The following is a 15,313-nucleotide window of genomic DNA, read 5'->3' as shown; positions in this document are numbered from 1 at the left end:
GTTTTATTATAAAGCATGAATTTTCTCAGGCTTAGATATGAATGAATGACTTAAACCTGGAAAATTTTCCCTTAGCGCTGATCAACAGAGACATTTTCTTGCATCAGAAGGGGTGTAATTTCTACCCACCTACATTTTCCTGAGCACCGTTTCTGGCACGGAGAATGAACGGTGGTACTCTAGTCATGGAAAGGAGAGCAGGAAGGGTGGTGCCAACCTCTCTCCCAGCCCAGCCTGGACAAGGATTGCCCTCAGCAGTGAGACCACCGGGAGGCAAGCGCCACTGGTTTGTTGCCAGCAGACTCTGAGCACAGCTGGGGTTTGCGCTGCACTGTCCAAGAGCATCTTCCCTCCCTTCCTGCCTGGAAGCACCAGGCACATCACTCAGGGACGGGAGCTGCAGGCAAAGTGGGAGTTCCCTCTGCCTTTGCCTGCATAAGGCCATTCCCAGAGTGCCAGGCCCATGGGCTCGGTCACTCAGTGTCTGACCTGCTGCACAGACAATTTGAAAAAGTGCAGATTACTGAACTTCCAGCCCCTGACCTTTCCAGCTGCAATCTTTCACTGTGGAACCAGCCCAGCAGATTGTTAAACCTGTCTATCACAGGGTGAATAACAGTTCACAACTGAAATGTTCTCCTACACCCAAATACTATGGTAATTTCCAGAGCAGTAAATGACAATATAAATTGGGATGGGATTCAGGTTTAAGTGCCAGAGCACTGGAATGATTGCCAATATATAGAAGTTATATGTTAGCATCTTGAATACTCCCTTCCCAAATCAGTCACCAAGATTAACTGGCACAACCTTCCCCTTGAATCACTAATAACATTTTCACTGGATCATCTTTCCTTCTTTTTGCTCCCTTGACTGTAACAAATGTGTAGAAATACATCATCCATATTGAGTAAAGATGTAAAAGTTTCCAGATAGAATAGAAGAAAAACAATTTAAAAAATGGTTTGGAAAGGCATAAGATTTTTCTCTATAAGGTAGAAATTTTTGCCTCTTCACAGAGTTGGCCAAAATCTTTCAGGTGTTGTAGCTTTCTGCCAGAAAAATTTGATTTGGGAGATGGAAACATTCTATGATAATATATCACTTTCATTTAATATTTAGTAAAAATGTCAAGAAGGCTGAAATATTGTACTTTAACTCTACTGAAATCTTTTAACATGAATATTCTTTAATAAGGTTAACATAAATTTTTTAAAAAATGCATGTTCAGTTGGTAACAGCAGGACAAAGTGTTTCAATAATATCTAAGTGAAATGTCACTTTGTTTTTATGGGGTGAGTTTTCAGGATTAATATTCCAAAGAGGAAATAGGATTTTCATTACATTACTGACAGAAATATCGGCTTGCTTACAGGGAACTGGGAGAAATACCTGAATTAAAGTGTTTGCTCCATCTGTCGATGGAGAATTCTGCTTGAGTGAGGACTGCCAAACTTGCCACTTTGAGTATGCAGAGCTTTGATTATGAATGGAAGATATGGGTAAGAAAACAGTGCATCTCTGCTCAAGGATTTAATGCAGTTAACTAATCCACTTTTAATCAGTTCAGATTAATCTCCTGACTGACCCCATATACACAAACCCTTAGAGGATGCCAAGCAACCATCATGTTGAGCAGGGTAAAAACAGAGCAGTAAATATTTTCCCTACTGTAAGATTAGGACCAATCTAAAATTGTAAGACAATGTAAACAGCTACCCCCTAAAGGTAAGAGATAAAGAATATTTGGATATTATTCCAGAAAGTGGATGAGCTACTGATTTAATCGTCTCACGGTGATGATGCAGACATAAAAATGATGGCATTGTGTAGGGCTGATTGGCTTTTTTAACAATATGAGTAGATCTGAAGAGGTAGCAGCCGCTTAGGTTTGTTTTTTTTCTGTCCTTATGCAAGGCAGTGTGTGCTAATGAGGAAATACCTTCCTATTTGAAAACCCAGGTGGAAGTGGCTAATGAACTGATAATGAGGCAAGCAAGCCAGAGGACAAAAGTTAAACTTTCCTAATTGATGAAGAGAGAGAAAGAGGATGCCAAGTGCTGCTGGATGAAGGCGCTGTGGTTGCAGGCTCGCAGGGAAAATTTCTCTCATTAGTGAAATCTCCGTGGCTGCGGGACAGCCGCAGAGCTCTGTGTGTGTGGCAGGCTGGAAACTGAAGGCTGTGCCCAGTGCCACACAGATAGGAAGCTTCCCTACACCCTGCCCAGCATATATTGCACATTAGTTACAGTGCTGCTCTTCCCTTCGAGATCAAAGCCACATGCAGTTTATTATGACAATAAAAATTTTATCGTTTTAGAATTCAGTTTTCAACCATCCCATTTACTAAATGAAGCATCAGCATAAAAAGTGAGATTTAAAAAAAAAAAAAAAAAAAAAGGAAAAGCACTCGGAGTGTAGCCTTCATCTGCATTCTCACAGATGTCATGGGAAGTTCGCCTTTCAGGGCTTGCTGCTTGTTGCCTCCATCTGCTGGTGGCAATTTGGAAACTCAACAGACACTGAAAATCTGTACCTGGGAGCACAGGCTGCCTCTGAAATGCTTCTAAATCTCGTTCTTCACACCAAAGCCTGCAGGTACATGGAAAACTAGGCTTAATTTGAAAGTTATTGGTGCATCTGAAAGGGCCCTGTGTAAAACCTGGGTCTGCTGCATGAGATGATACCAGGAGCATAGGAGACTTCACCAGTCAGCCTGTGTGATAAATCCAGGAGTAAAGCTCACTCACAGTGAGTTCATCATGTTCTAGATAGATAAGCACTGTTCCTCACTCTTGGGAATCCAAATGTAAGAAAAAGGAAACAAAAACTTACTTGCTACATTGGGCGCTCCAGTATTCCCAATTTGGCAAAAGCACCAGCCTAATGTCATGGGCTGTGATTCCTAATCCTTTCCTGCCCTTGACCCCTGCTGTCTAGATTCAAACTTGTAGCCATTAATGGGGCTGGATCAAAACACTGGCCTTCTGGTGTCACCGATGGTGTTTAGAGGGGATTTAAACTCGCTGCTTTTCAGCGCAGTGAAATGAACACAGCAGTAGATTAATGCAAGGATTTGAGCTCACACAGCATGAGAGCTTTCAAAAATAGTGTTAACAGAGCTGCAACTGCCTCTTTCAGGGGAAGCAAAATGAGGAGAACAGAACAAATGAACAAACACGGGGCAAAGCCTTGTCTCTATGGGCAGGGCTGCTAAGCCCAGGGATCCAGGGAGAGGGCCAGCGAGCGTGCTGGGATGTGGGGCAGGAGTTCTCCCAACCCTTCATGCTCTCCAGGAATGGGTTCTCAAGCCAGGGTGGGGAAAAAAACGTGCTCTCAGACGCCATAACTGCATGTAATTCCCTACCCCAAGTATCTTCTCTCCTGCGGAGGAGAGATGAGATCACAAGCAGCAGGGTTGGCCACAGACAAGTTGCTCACCCATCCTTCCTGTTCACCTGTGGCCAGGCACAGGTTGAAATTTTGGCAAACTAGGCAATGGGCATGAGCCTGTTTCTGACCTTCTTTGTGCAAGAAGACACTCTTTTGGACATTTCATCCTTTGCCAATTACCCATAGAGGAAGCAGTGGAGTTGCTTTTCCTCCAGCTGCCCTGCGTGTGCCTGGCTCACAGACTCCACAGCCCACGCTGTATCTTCTCTTCAGACAGCAGCAGGATGTGCTCAAGCCCACAGTAGTGACAGGAAAACATCTAAAGGTTTCCAGCTTTCATTTCAAAGATTCCTACTAACCCACCTGGCCCAGGAACCCTTCCAGTAACAACCTCAGTCTAGGGCTGAGCCTACACTGCTGAATCCAGGGGGAGTTTTGCCATCAACTTCAATGAGAATAGGATCACACCTCAGTGCTTTGTTTTGCCCGTGTTTGTTCCTTGCCTCGGGCAGGAACCTGTTTGTTTGTTTGCTGCCTGTGCTCAGTTCCAACATCAATAGGACTAGCTGAAAGAATTCAAACCATCAGATTTGGGGAAGAGCTCCAAAGTTTGTTTGCTTATCTGAACCAACCCAGGCACCCAGATTCACACAAATGGTCTGGGAATAACCTCAGGAGAGAAGGTTTTCTCAGCCAGACTCCACAGATTCCACTTGGGCTGAGCATGTCCTGAGGTATGAACAGCTTTTGTGCTTCAGGGAAGAGAGGGGAAGCACCCAGAAGCATGTAAATGGGCAAATAGCTTTAAACAAAGAGACTAATTTGCCTTCTTACTAGCAGTCCCATCAAAAAGTGACTTGATTTAGTTCCTGAGTAGGGTAAATAGTCCAGCCTTATATGACTAACCTTCTTCTGTTCAGACTGGTTTGTATAACCCAGGTGTGAGCCAAGTGCTTGGTTCCAGTATGTGGTTGGAACAGCTCAGAGCCCCTTAGGCAGGTTCTGAGGAGGGGAAAGGGGCATTGCCTCTCAAGCTGGCATAGCTATTGTCCTAAATACTGATGCAGCACCCCCTCCCGTGTGTTTGCTGACGTACTGGGATGCTCCCACAGAAGGATGTCTTCTGACTCCTGCACTTCTGCCTGGTCCAGCCACAAAAGATGCCAGCATCCCAGGATCACAGCACAGGTCAATTCTGGCCCTCTGGAGCCCGTCCATTAATGGAGCTTTCTATCAAGCCTGAAAGCAAGTTAGGCTTGAAAACTGCTTATGATGACTGGACTGGACTTTACTGGAGCTACTGCCATGCTGCCTGGATGCCTGTCCTCTCCCTCATGGCCCTGCAAAAGGCACCCTCTGCAGCAGCAGAGGACAGCACTGCTCCTCAGACAAAACACAGCTTAGTGGGAGTCTCTGCTCAGGGCACTTCTGGGCACTCACATTCTCTGTTGTCTGAACAAGTTTCTTTGCCAGCGAAGCCTTCACGCTTGCACTTTCAGGTTGTCTCCCTATATAGCATCAGGATACCTAATCATCATCGCTGAGAGTTTTTGGCCTTGTGTGAGCAGATGACTGGCATAAAAAAATTCTTTGTGATCAGTATGTCCCACAAATGAGCATTTCTTTCCTCCCAGACTACTCTTCTCAACATGTAGACTACCCAGCCAAACCTTCTTCAACTTAGAGAAGAAAATGTTTCCTCCAGCTGTCTGCTCTGTTCTTGCTTGCTATCCAAATTAAACTTGCTGTGGACAGCGACACATTCCCATTTCACGCTGGTTTGATTAATGTGTCTCAGCTAATTGTGTGAAGGATTCCAGTCCTTTCGAGTGTGAGACCAGGTTATTGTTCAGCCAATCTCGGCTACCATGTGAAAATGGGGGCTGTTTAGTGTTCATGCAACATAATCAAAGGAGGGGCATCTTGGACTGGGTCACAGAGCAACACCCACTTCTTTGAAAAGATGTTACTATGCTCTACTAAACCTGCAAACCTCTTGCTCAAAGCACGTCTTCTCCCTCCTCCTCTCCCCCCTGCTCTTTTTTTCCCCTTCCAGATAGACAGGCTCCCCCCACCACTCTCCTAGGGTACAAGTGAGAGAGAATGGCTAGATTGTAGATGGGTGAATTTCACATTCCAGGGTTTTTAATATTTCACTTTTATATTTCTTTTACAGAATGATCCTGCTGAGAGGCTGAGAATCAGTGCTCATCATTTCCCCCTCACTGACACTTGAATATATTTTCCCAGGAGAAAACATTAAACAAAAAGAGAAAGAGAGAAAGGGAGAGAGAGAGGGAGAGGGAGAGTGACTGAGCTAGCTTTTCAAAGCATACTTCTCAACCTGCCCACATCAAAATAAGAGACAACTGGCCCTTTGAAGTCCAGGACACAGACTCCTCTACCAGCCCATGTGGAAATAAAAGAATCCAGCTTTATAAATCACACAGATTTCTCACCTTGCCCACATCAAAATCAGGGACAGTGACCTTTAAAGCTGAGGTTTAAAGGTCCCCAAACCAATCTCCATAAAAATAAGGAGAGTTCAGATAAACTGTGTCTTCAGGTGCCTGTCAGCTTTTCCAGTCTAAACCAGGAGACACGGGTCCTTTGCACTGAGAAGTGGAGAATGTGAGCACTTGCAGCAAGGAAATATCCCATTATACTTACATATATCCAGCACTCACTGAGGCAGCTTTGCCATGCGTGTACCTTTGCTTGCATGCTAACCCAGTCCCACTGCTGGGGTGGGTCCTACAACACTGCTGTCATTAAGTAGCCCAAGGGATTTAGTAACACTGAGGCACAGGATTGTTCATAATGAGAATTACTGACCCAAAAATCAAGTGGCTAGTGGCTCAGAGAAAAAGTTGGCCTTCTTGTGAGTTAAATCCTACCTGGGTTATAGTTGGGGAGCTCGGAAAGTCCTGGCCAGGTGTCCTCAGTTGGGACCCCCAGTACCTATGCAAAAGAAGACAGAGAGTGAGAAGAGCAATAACTTCTTTCCACCAGTACTTTCTCTTGGTGTGTAGTTGGAGGAGTCAGTCTCAGTGCAGAGTGACTGGCCTTTCCTGTAAACCAGCATGGAATTCACACTGCCCTGTCTGGGGCTGGATCTACCACTGTGCATAAAGGACACTGACATTTTAGCATTTGGATTTTGTAGCAGAAAGGATCCTGCTGAGATTGAATGCTGTTGCTGCTGGGAACATCAGAGAAGGCATGTGCAGCTTCACTGCCAGGTGCCACTTCTGCCTGTGTTTGCCAGCCCAGGGGTCTGTTGAGCCTCTTTTAGTGCTGAAAGTGTCCTCCTGAGCCAGAGCTGCACTGGGGACTTACTCTGCCCACTGGCATTGGCAGCAGCTGATACACTCAGCAGCAGCACAGGCTGTGAGCTGTGATAGAAACCCCAACCTTCTGAGGGGAAAAAGAAAAGCTGGCAGACAGATCTAGTGGCAAGTGCTAGAAAGCAATCCTGGAAGGATCCAGAGCTTCAGCAGTGTCTTTGGCCTTTACTGAGAATTGTGGGCTTCAGAAGCAGCTCCTCATTGAGCAAAGTCTGGGCCAGTAAAGCCTCCTCCAACCTCATTTTAGTTGCTGAAATGTGTGAGGTCAAGCTTATCTGGATTTCTGCAGTTGTGGATGTTCAGTGTCATTATTATTACTTAATGCATGCAAAAGCTCTGTACCTATTGATATGTATGATTCGTGATAGAGAGGTAAAGCCACAAATTTAAGAAGACCTCACAGAATGTGAAATGGTAGTATAAATCAGTCCTGCTAGCTCCAAGCACTCAAATCTTATCATCCAGACAATCCGCGGAATTATCGTATTTCCTTAAAAAACAGTGACATTTACCATGAAAAATTTCAGGGTTTTTCTTCACTTTCTCTTCTCCAGCATTAGATTTGTCTCACATTAGTTGCAACTTGCATATGATAGACAATCCCTGTTCTTTAAAATGTAAGCTGAGATATGTGATATGGGGAGCTCAGCCTCACAAAAACTTGGGGTGAGGTTGCAAGAAAACAGGCATCAGTGAAAAAATACATTAAAGAAGGAAGAAACATAAAGCCTGGTCGTTGCAGTTGTTAAGCATCTGGTAGCTGATTGCTTTTCTCACCCACAGCTGGGAAACAGCTGGGAGGACAATTACAGCTACCTGGAGAAGACAGCCACAAGCAGGGACTGCATCTCGCAGCTGGAACATATTTGCATGGTGGGCTCTGGAGGGACGTGGCTTGCTGGGGCTCTTGTTTCCAAACTGCTTATGGACTTAGGCTGCCACAGCAAAGAGAAAGGGCTGGCACCCTTGTCTCAGCTCACCTGTAAAATCAGTCTCGGGAGTTTTCAAGCTCCCCAAAGAGAAGGTGTCTTGCAGTGTTCAGCCACGTGAGGATGTGGAGAGTTGGCTCGCACCAAGGGATGCGTTCGTGACTGGTGTGTGTACCATGTAAGTAGGGCGGGTCAGCCCAAAGCAAACTCTACGTGCACAGGAAAGAGTTGGAATCTGAATTTGAATCCAGAATTTAGTCTCTTTTTTGCTATCTGGTTAGACTTACAGGAAGCATTGCTGTGGGCCCTCATTCTTTGAGGTTTCTTGTGAGCCATTGGACATCAGTTCTAAAGGCAGCAGAGGAAGCTGGGCAAGTTCAGTATATAGTAAAATCATACTTGCTCAGCACTCTGCTTCTTTTGGTGAAGAATTTAAAAGAAATAGTTATTTGTGCATGCTTGTACTTTGCTACATATGGTTTTCAGCAAATACTTTAATTTTGCTGTGTTGAGGTGTGAAAGCACTCAGAGGACCAATCACTGAATGCCATATGAATTTGTATTTTCTGAGCCTTTTCTGTACAAAGGATGCCTTTCCAACCCAAACACTTGGATCTATTTATGTTCTCCAATGTAACAGGGCAAGTGATATCCCCTCCCTCTTCCTCTTCCCCCCTGGACCTTTAGTGAGATTCCTTGCCAAATGAGACAATGCATTACATTTATTTAATTGAAATTAATTATACTCTGGCAGTTGTTTTACCTGCTGTGTATCCACCCTAAATCTAGCTGTTAACCCTCTGATCCCTGCCATCAGACAAAGCAAAGCAACTTCTCTGTACTTCACTCTATGGTGAAAGGTCTTGGTGCAGCTCTGTTCAGTCCACTTGGGAAGAGGCACAGTTTCAGCCAGAAGTGTTTTTACAATGCCTGTATTTCAGCAAGTGCTTTCAGTTGGTGTAAATCACTGTCCTCTCTCTCTGCCATCTAACAGCTTGCTTCTCCTCTGACAACTTAGCTGAGCAAATCAACCTAGCTGATTTGGCTTATTTTTGTTGGGAAGTTTCATTCTATATTTTGTGTCAGGAAGCCTTGTAGTCATTCTTTTGGCACTTGTCACGTGTTCAGCTCAGCCCCAGAAGCACACTGGTGACATTCTGCAGCCTAACCCAGCCTACAGGATGTCCTTCTCAGCACAGTGTTAATCAGTAAGATGGAGTTTTGCATGCAAAACCTATGCCCGACCTCTGAAAATGTGAATGATGGCCCTTAAGTTTGTCAGGTTTGCTCACTCTCCATGCCGTGAGGGAACCGCAGATGCTGCAGTTTGCATTCACTCCTGCCACACTTCCATAACCAGCACTGCCAGCCTTCCCTTCCCATCTGGCCCTGTGCCTGCACCGTGCCTTCCTGAGTGCTGCTGGTCATTGATGCTCCTGTTTGTGCAGCCAGAGGATGAGCTGGGTAAAAGAGCTGCTCTCATTTAGAGTGAGCCAGGGAGAAAGCAAAGTCACAGATTCCCCAGTTCACGTGGCCCCACACGGGAGAGGTGACACAGGAGCAGCAAGGAGCAGCCAGGGAGAGAGACGAGGGGTGGAGACTGCGCAAGGGGGCCCTTGCCTCTAGGAGAATTGTTGGTGAAGTGACGGTCCAGTCAGTCCTGATGATTCAACAGGACAAGCACATTTCCCAGAATGGGGATTTTCCAGCCAGATATCTATATGGTGTCTGAACCATCAGTCCTACGTGGAGATGAGCATGCTGGGTGATACAGACTCATGCACACAAACGCAGATGGTCTCTAAACCAGTGCAGGGGGCCTCTATATTATTAGTACATGAAAAGAACTGACTATTAGAGAACAGTAGGAGTCCCCGTTCTGAACCTCACACTCGGCAAAATATCTCAAGTTCGACATCGAAAGCCTCTAAGGAGCTTTGAAATCTTGGCCTAACACAGAGCCTCATTCCAGGCTGTATAATAACATAAAACCTTCTGTGAAAAGCACTAATTATTTCATAGCTCTTAAGGCTTCCTCATGATTTTTAAATAAGGGGTTTTTTGCCTTCTATAGCACAAATCCTATTAATCACAGCATTAGTTATAATGCCAGAGAAATTACGATAGTGCTATAACCCGCTAATGCAAACCCACAGGAAATGTATCCAGAGATTGCAGAGACATAAGTGTAAGGATACCCTTCATTCACACTCTGAGAAACTGGGCTCTGACCTGGCTTTGAACCCTCTTAATTGGCCAAGTATGGATTTTTTTTTTTTTCTCAATAATTCTTTTTTCTCCCCACTCTCTATGAAAGAGAAAGTCAGCATTTATTTAAATGGACTCAAGTCTAAGAACTGGATGCACTTGTCTGACTTTTTATCACATTCTAGCTACAAGCAGAGAGGAAAACCCGCCCAAGCAGAAGTGTTTCTGGATGAAGGGATTAAGAAGGAAAAATCTGACTTACACAGTCTTGAGGCTATGAAGTAATTTCTCATAACTTTCCAAGTGTCATTTTTTCTGTACTTTCTCCTTTGAAAACCCATGCCTGGGAAACAGTCTATGCAGAAGAGTAAGTCCCTGGGAGGAGATGTGAAAGGACAGACACCTACAGCAAAAGCCACAATGAGTCCATCTCTGACCTTCCTGTTGAGTCAGCAGGAGCGGTCAGGAACACACAGAACCCGTCAGTGCTGCCAACTGCCTCAGTTCTACCCAGCTGCACTAAGGACATGGCCTCAACTTTCTGTTTCTCCAGCACAAAAAAAAACAGCTTAAGAGGCTCCTGAATATGTCTGCTCTCACTCACTGCTGCCTTTACAAAGTAATTTCACACTTTCCATTATGCCAAAGCAGTCTCTAGAGATGCACCATAAACTGGATAATACAAAATGTTCCAAGATGAGGAAGGATCTCTGACAAACCTCAGGGTCTTGCCATTTTCAAGGTAGTTTAAGAGCAGTATTAGAGCTCCTTTGTGAGAATATGGTGTGCTGTATCCCACAGTAAGTGGAGGATTTAACAAGAAGCAACAGAATTTGCAGTACCTGCACACCTTTTATGCCTTCTTCAATTTGATGTCACTTTAATTGGCTTTAGATTTTTGATGAGATGACAAACATCAAAGGGAAATCGTTTGATTTACTCTTGTGTCTGTAAGAAAGTTGCCAAATATAAAATGGGTTACAAAGTCTGCCATAACTTGGTACATTAGACCAAATTATTCCTGCTATTCATGGGACCTATGCTTAGGACTTCATAATTCAGTAGGCTGGAGCAATATGTTCTTTTTCTCTGCCATTTCAGGGTATATTTTACTCACCGTCCAGATCCTCTCCAGCTGTTCATGAGTATCAGAAGTTCCTGAAAATAGTGGCTGACCCTGGATCATTTCAACAAATATACAGCCTGCACTCCTGCAAGAAACCCAAGGTATTAAGTCATTCACATACATGCCATATGTAGTATGATTGCTGGGATGGGCAGGGAGAAAAGTAGAGATATAGTTGTTGGAATGGAAATTCAGAAATTCTAATTTGTAAATGCAGAAATCCTGATATAAACCATAAATTCTATATATATTGCAGCTGAAGTCTGAATAGTACCAGTCTGATGTGTCAGTATTGTATATCCACTCATGTCACCTAGTGAGAGTGTGTGTGAAGCAAGAGGGGCTGTGGGGTGTCTGTATATATGTAAATCAATGGAGGCTTCAGTGCAGACTGATACACCTCTTCAGTGTGGTGGTGGGCAGGATCCAGCATTATAAAGATGCCCCACTGGCTGTGCAAAGTCAGGAAGGTTTCCTTTGGGAAGGCCCATCTTGTACATCCCCGATCTTGCAGCACGTTCTAGGCACTTGCACCTGGCTGTTGTTGCAAGCTGTGTGTTGTATCATTAACCTCATCCTAGTCCTACAGATTGAATCACCTGAATTGAAAAGCTCACAAGTCAGACCAGAGATAAGTCACATTCACATCCTTCCAGGATTTTAGAAAAAAATAAAGCTGTCAGAGTTCCATACAAGTCTGTTCCTATCTCCTTTTTCTCATCAGCACCACCCATGAAAAACCACAATTCACCTTTCACCAGCAAGACAAGACAGGTGATATCCTTGGAAAAGAAACCCACTAAGCACCATCTCTTTTTTTCCAGTATGGAACAACTTGTTTCAAGTCTCTGTCAATTAATCCTGTTACAAATCATCTTAAGAAATGGGCGTGGTAGAAGCCTGTGGAATACGAGGTTGCTTCCCATGAAAAAAGGGTGCAACATCTGAGTGCTAACAGTTGGAAAGATAAACAGGGAGCTACCACACACTGCACTGGCTTGAAGGATATAATAGGTGCAGGAAGAACCCAGAGGCACTAGCCACTAGAGTGATTTTTCCTTCAGGAGCAATTAACTCTTCCTTGGAAAACTGAAATCAAGTTATCATAGCATAAAGAACCGTGTGGTAACAGCAAGTTAAAGTATCCTTATTTTTACATCATTCCCTACACTGTGCTTGTGCCAAAGCAAAGCAGTCAGTTAAAAACCACCCAACACCTGCAAAGATGCTTAATTTTACTAAGATGGGTTAGTCCTCATGGCAACAATGGTGAGATAGTTGTGATCAAGGTAGACTGACCTATTTGCAGCTATTCCCATCTCTTACTGTACGGTGTAAAACTCCCCTCATTTACTTTTTAGTCATTGTCCTCAAAATGTTTTCTAGATTTACTGTCTTTTCACAAAGCCCCATCGCGGCTTTTCAGGTTTCAGTGTCAATCCTCCTTGGTTATAGCATATTCCTGTACTTTAAGTTCAAATGTTGAAACCCTTGATTTGTCTTACAAGCTCTGAGAGTATTATTTTCACTTGCTGAGCAATAACTGGTATAATCTCTTCTGGTAATCTCTATTCATGTGTTACCCCTTGTACCTTGTTTCTGCAATACTGTAGTTGCTTTTCCCACCTGGCTGTGGTCAGTCGAAAGCCTGACGTGTAACTCATCTGTGGTATTCACTTTGGTCATACTCGCACACCAGGTGATGCCAAACCTGTTTGCAGATCAGTATCTAATGCTGTTTCTACAACCATCTCTGCTGCACTTTCCCTGAGCTTCCTGTACCTAACCTTGGCAATTGTTGTGAGATGAGCTCCTTGCTCGTTTAATATGCTCTTACAGAGTCCAGGCATCATGAAACTTAACCCACAGCTGTTGCAACATAGATTTGTTTTGTGTTTCATTGCACTACCACATCAGTAGACATTATTTTGGAGCCCACAGATAGATTCTACTGAGACCAGTGTCATCCCAACCCTCTGTTTTCGCAGCTGATGTACATGCCCAAGTGGCTCACTCTATTTTGCAACCACAGGGGCTGCTGTAATCTGCTGATTGCATTGCACAAGTTTAGCTGTGTGTGGTCAAAGCAATTCAGGTACGCTCGATTTGGAGGGAGAAGAGAATCAGCTCTATGTGTTTTTGGAGCAAGTGATCCTGATGTTCACCCACAGTTTGCATTCTGATATCCCAGCTAGAAAGGGGCATTAGACTGGCAACAGCAGGAACTTTTTTTCCTGGGTGCAGCCAGCATTTGCTAAGAATTGCACATGAGTAAAGAGTTCACCAATAGGCAAGCTGTCAGTTTGAGGCGGGGAACAACTTATGGGTTGTTACAAATGTAGCTTCTGGTAGACTCTCTTTTGCATTCCTGGTTTATTCCCATTGGCTCTGGAAGCCTGTAAATCTCAGTGTCTCTAATAAAGACAAAACTATCAGAGCAACCACAACTACTGGAAAGGAGTTCTTTGTTTCTCATAGCAAGACTCAGTTGACCAGCTGCCTTTAATGCCTGCTTGATACTGATTCACCAGTGACAGTTATGACTGTTTCTATCTCTGTTTCCAGATGAAATATGTTTTTCTTTACAAAAAAGGCCAGAAGTAGTTAGAACAACTGACATATGTGTATCCCGCTCTTTTCCCAGGTATTTTTATCTACCTGATAAAGCAGGACTTTGGTAACTGGTACTAGTCATCATATTAGATTTGCAGTAGAGGCCTTGACTTTCCTTCTGAGATACAGGTTTGCACTTACTGCTCTAACAGCATTATGAGGGTCCTTCTGATAACGACGATGATGCAAAAGTATTTACTTTTAAATGTTTTTAAATAGTTCAACTTGGTGTTGTTTCATTTTCCCCTTTTCCTTCTTACCCCTCTGATGTTAGTTTCTAAGGTGGCCTTAGCCCTTCCTGTAAGTTTCTTAGAGGGTCTCAGTCCCATAAAGCTGCCTTGGGAAGAGATAGGGCAGAGAGGGATCTTTAGGGAAGAGGTCTAGACGTGATGCTAGATATGCACATGAATCAAAACAGTGACAGCTAAAGTAACAGGAGAGGTTACAGGGATATTCAGGAAGTATAAGCAGATCTGGTTCAGACAGCACAGTTGTATCTGTCTGCAGTTCCTGGGGTAGGTGTGAACACTGCACTTAGACCTCAGCCTACAGTGCTGCATCACACAGTGGTGAGACATTTTCATCAGTATTAAGATCTAGGTTATCTCTGCGGCATCCCAGAGTTCCCTCTCCATATTTGCTTTGGTTGGGTTTCTTGTTTAGTTTTTTTTTTTTTTTCCCCAGTGTTAGGAGATGGCAATTTTATATTTAACCAGAAATATGTCCATTCTCTTGTTCCTCACTGAGCATGGTCTGTACAGTGGAGCCCTTAGCCTGTATCCCCCAGTTTGGCATAGAAGGGCATTGTGAACCAGGCTGAGGAGAAAGCAGGTCCATGTTAAATGACTGCATGTGAATTCCTGTTCTACATGAATCTTCCTGGGAAGATCCCTGTGATTTCTTTTCCTGTCTTTTTTTTAAATGGAAGATTATACAAGGAAAGGCTGACTGAAAAGCAGACGTATCTTAAGGCACTCATGATGTTTGCAGCCACTAGTGTGGCACGTGCATAAAGCACTTGGTGTTTTCTAAAAAAAGAAAAAGAAAGTCCTTCTGATATACAGTGTAATCTCCCTGAAATCCCTTAATTGAATCTTCTAAAGTCCTGAAGATATAGTGAGGGAAAAAGGGAGAGAAAAAAGATACAGAGAGATTAAAGCAGCTTTTCTAGTTAGTCCAAGAGCGACTGAGTCTCCTTCTATATCTCTTTCTTCATCTATTCAAGGCCTCATTCACTTCCCATGTGCCTCCCACTGACAGTATTGCTGCTCAAGCACACTATGCATGAATTCCCATAATGTTTTATTTTGTTATAATTGGTTTCTTTAAACCAGGGCTTTGACACCCACTGTCTCATGCCATTACCAAGGGCATTCTGACCTGCCTTCATGTAAATTGCAGCATCCAAAAGACATAGGGTTTTTTTTTCCTTTCTCCCCAATAGACAAGTAACATCTGTGTGAATTCACATTATTTCCTAATAGACAAAAATTGAACTTAAATGCAGTGTACATCAAGATAACAAATGACTCTTGTTAGAGGAAGTTACTGAATAGAGCTCACTGAAGTACTCTCTATTCTCTCAGCGTGACATCTTTCTTTAGGGCAAACCCTCTGAATGTTGTTATTATAAGGGGGCGTTATAACAAAGGTGCCTGTAGTGTGAATGTAGTTCAGTGGGACGGAGAGCACTGTGC

The 15,313-nt window shown here is 43.8% G+C and overlaps 1 protein-coding gene across 1 annotated transcript in view; it reads right to left on the bottom strand.

The window, feature by feature from the left end:
• The window catches only part of CDK15 (cyclin dependent kinase 15), a 37,361-nt gene that overhangs the window by 11,319 nt on the left and 10,729 nt on the right, over positions 1-15,313 (bottom strand). Inside the window, exons 9-10 of the mRNA XM_050340638.1 lie at positions 10,995-11,088; positions 6,291-6,354 (exon numbers count right to left, since the gene is read on the bottom strand). Of these exons, the coding sequence (XP_050196595.1) occupies positions 6,291-6,354; positions 10,995-11,088 (158 nt within the window). The remainder of the gene's footprint in view (positions 1-6,290; positions 6,355-10,994; positions 11,089-15,313) is intronic.

The sequence above is a fragment of the Myiozetetes cayanensis genome, unplaced genomic scaffold (genome assembly GCF_022539395.1).
Source record: "Myiozetetes cayanensis isolate MyiCay16 unplaced genomic scaffold, myiCay2020 scf9, whole genome shotgun sequence".
Lineage (NCBI taxonomy): Eukaryota > Metazoa > Chordata > Aves > Passeriformes > Tyrannidae > Myiozetetes > Myiozetetes cayanensis.
The sequence above is the reverse complement of the archived record's forward strand: the minus strand, read 5'-3'. Positions and strand labels throughout refer to the sequence as shown.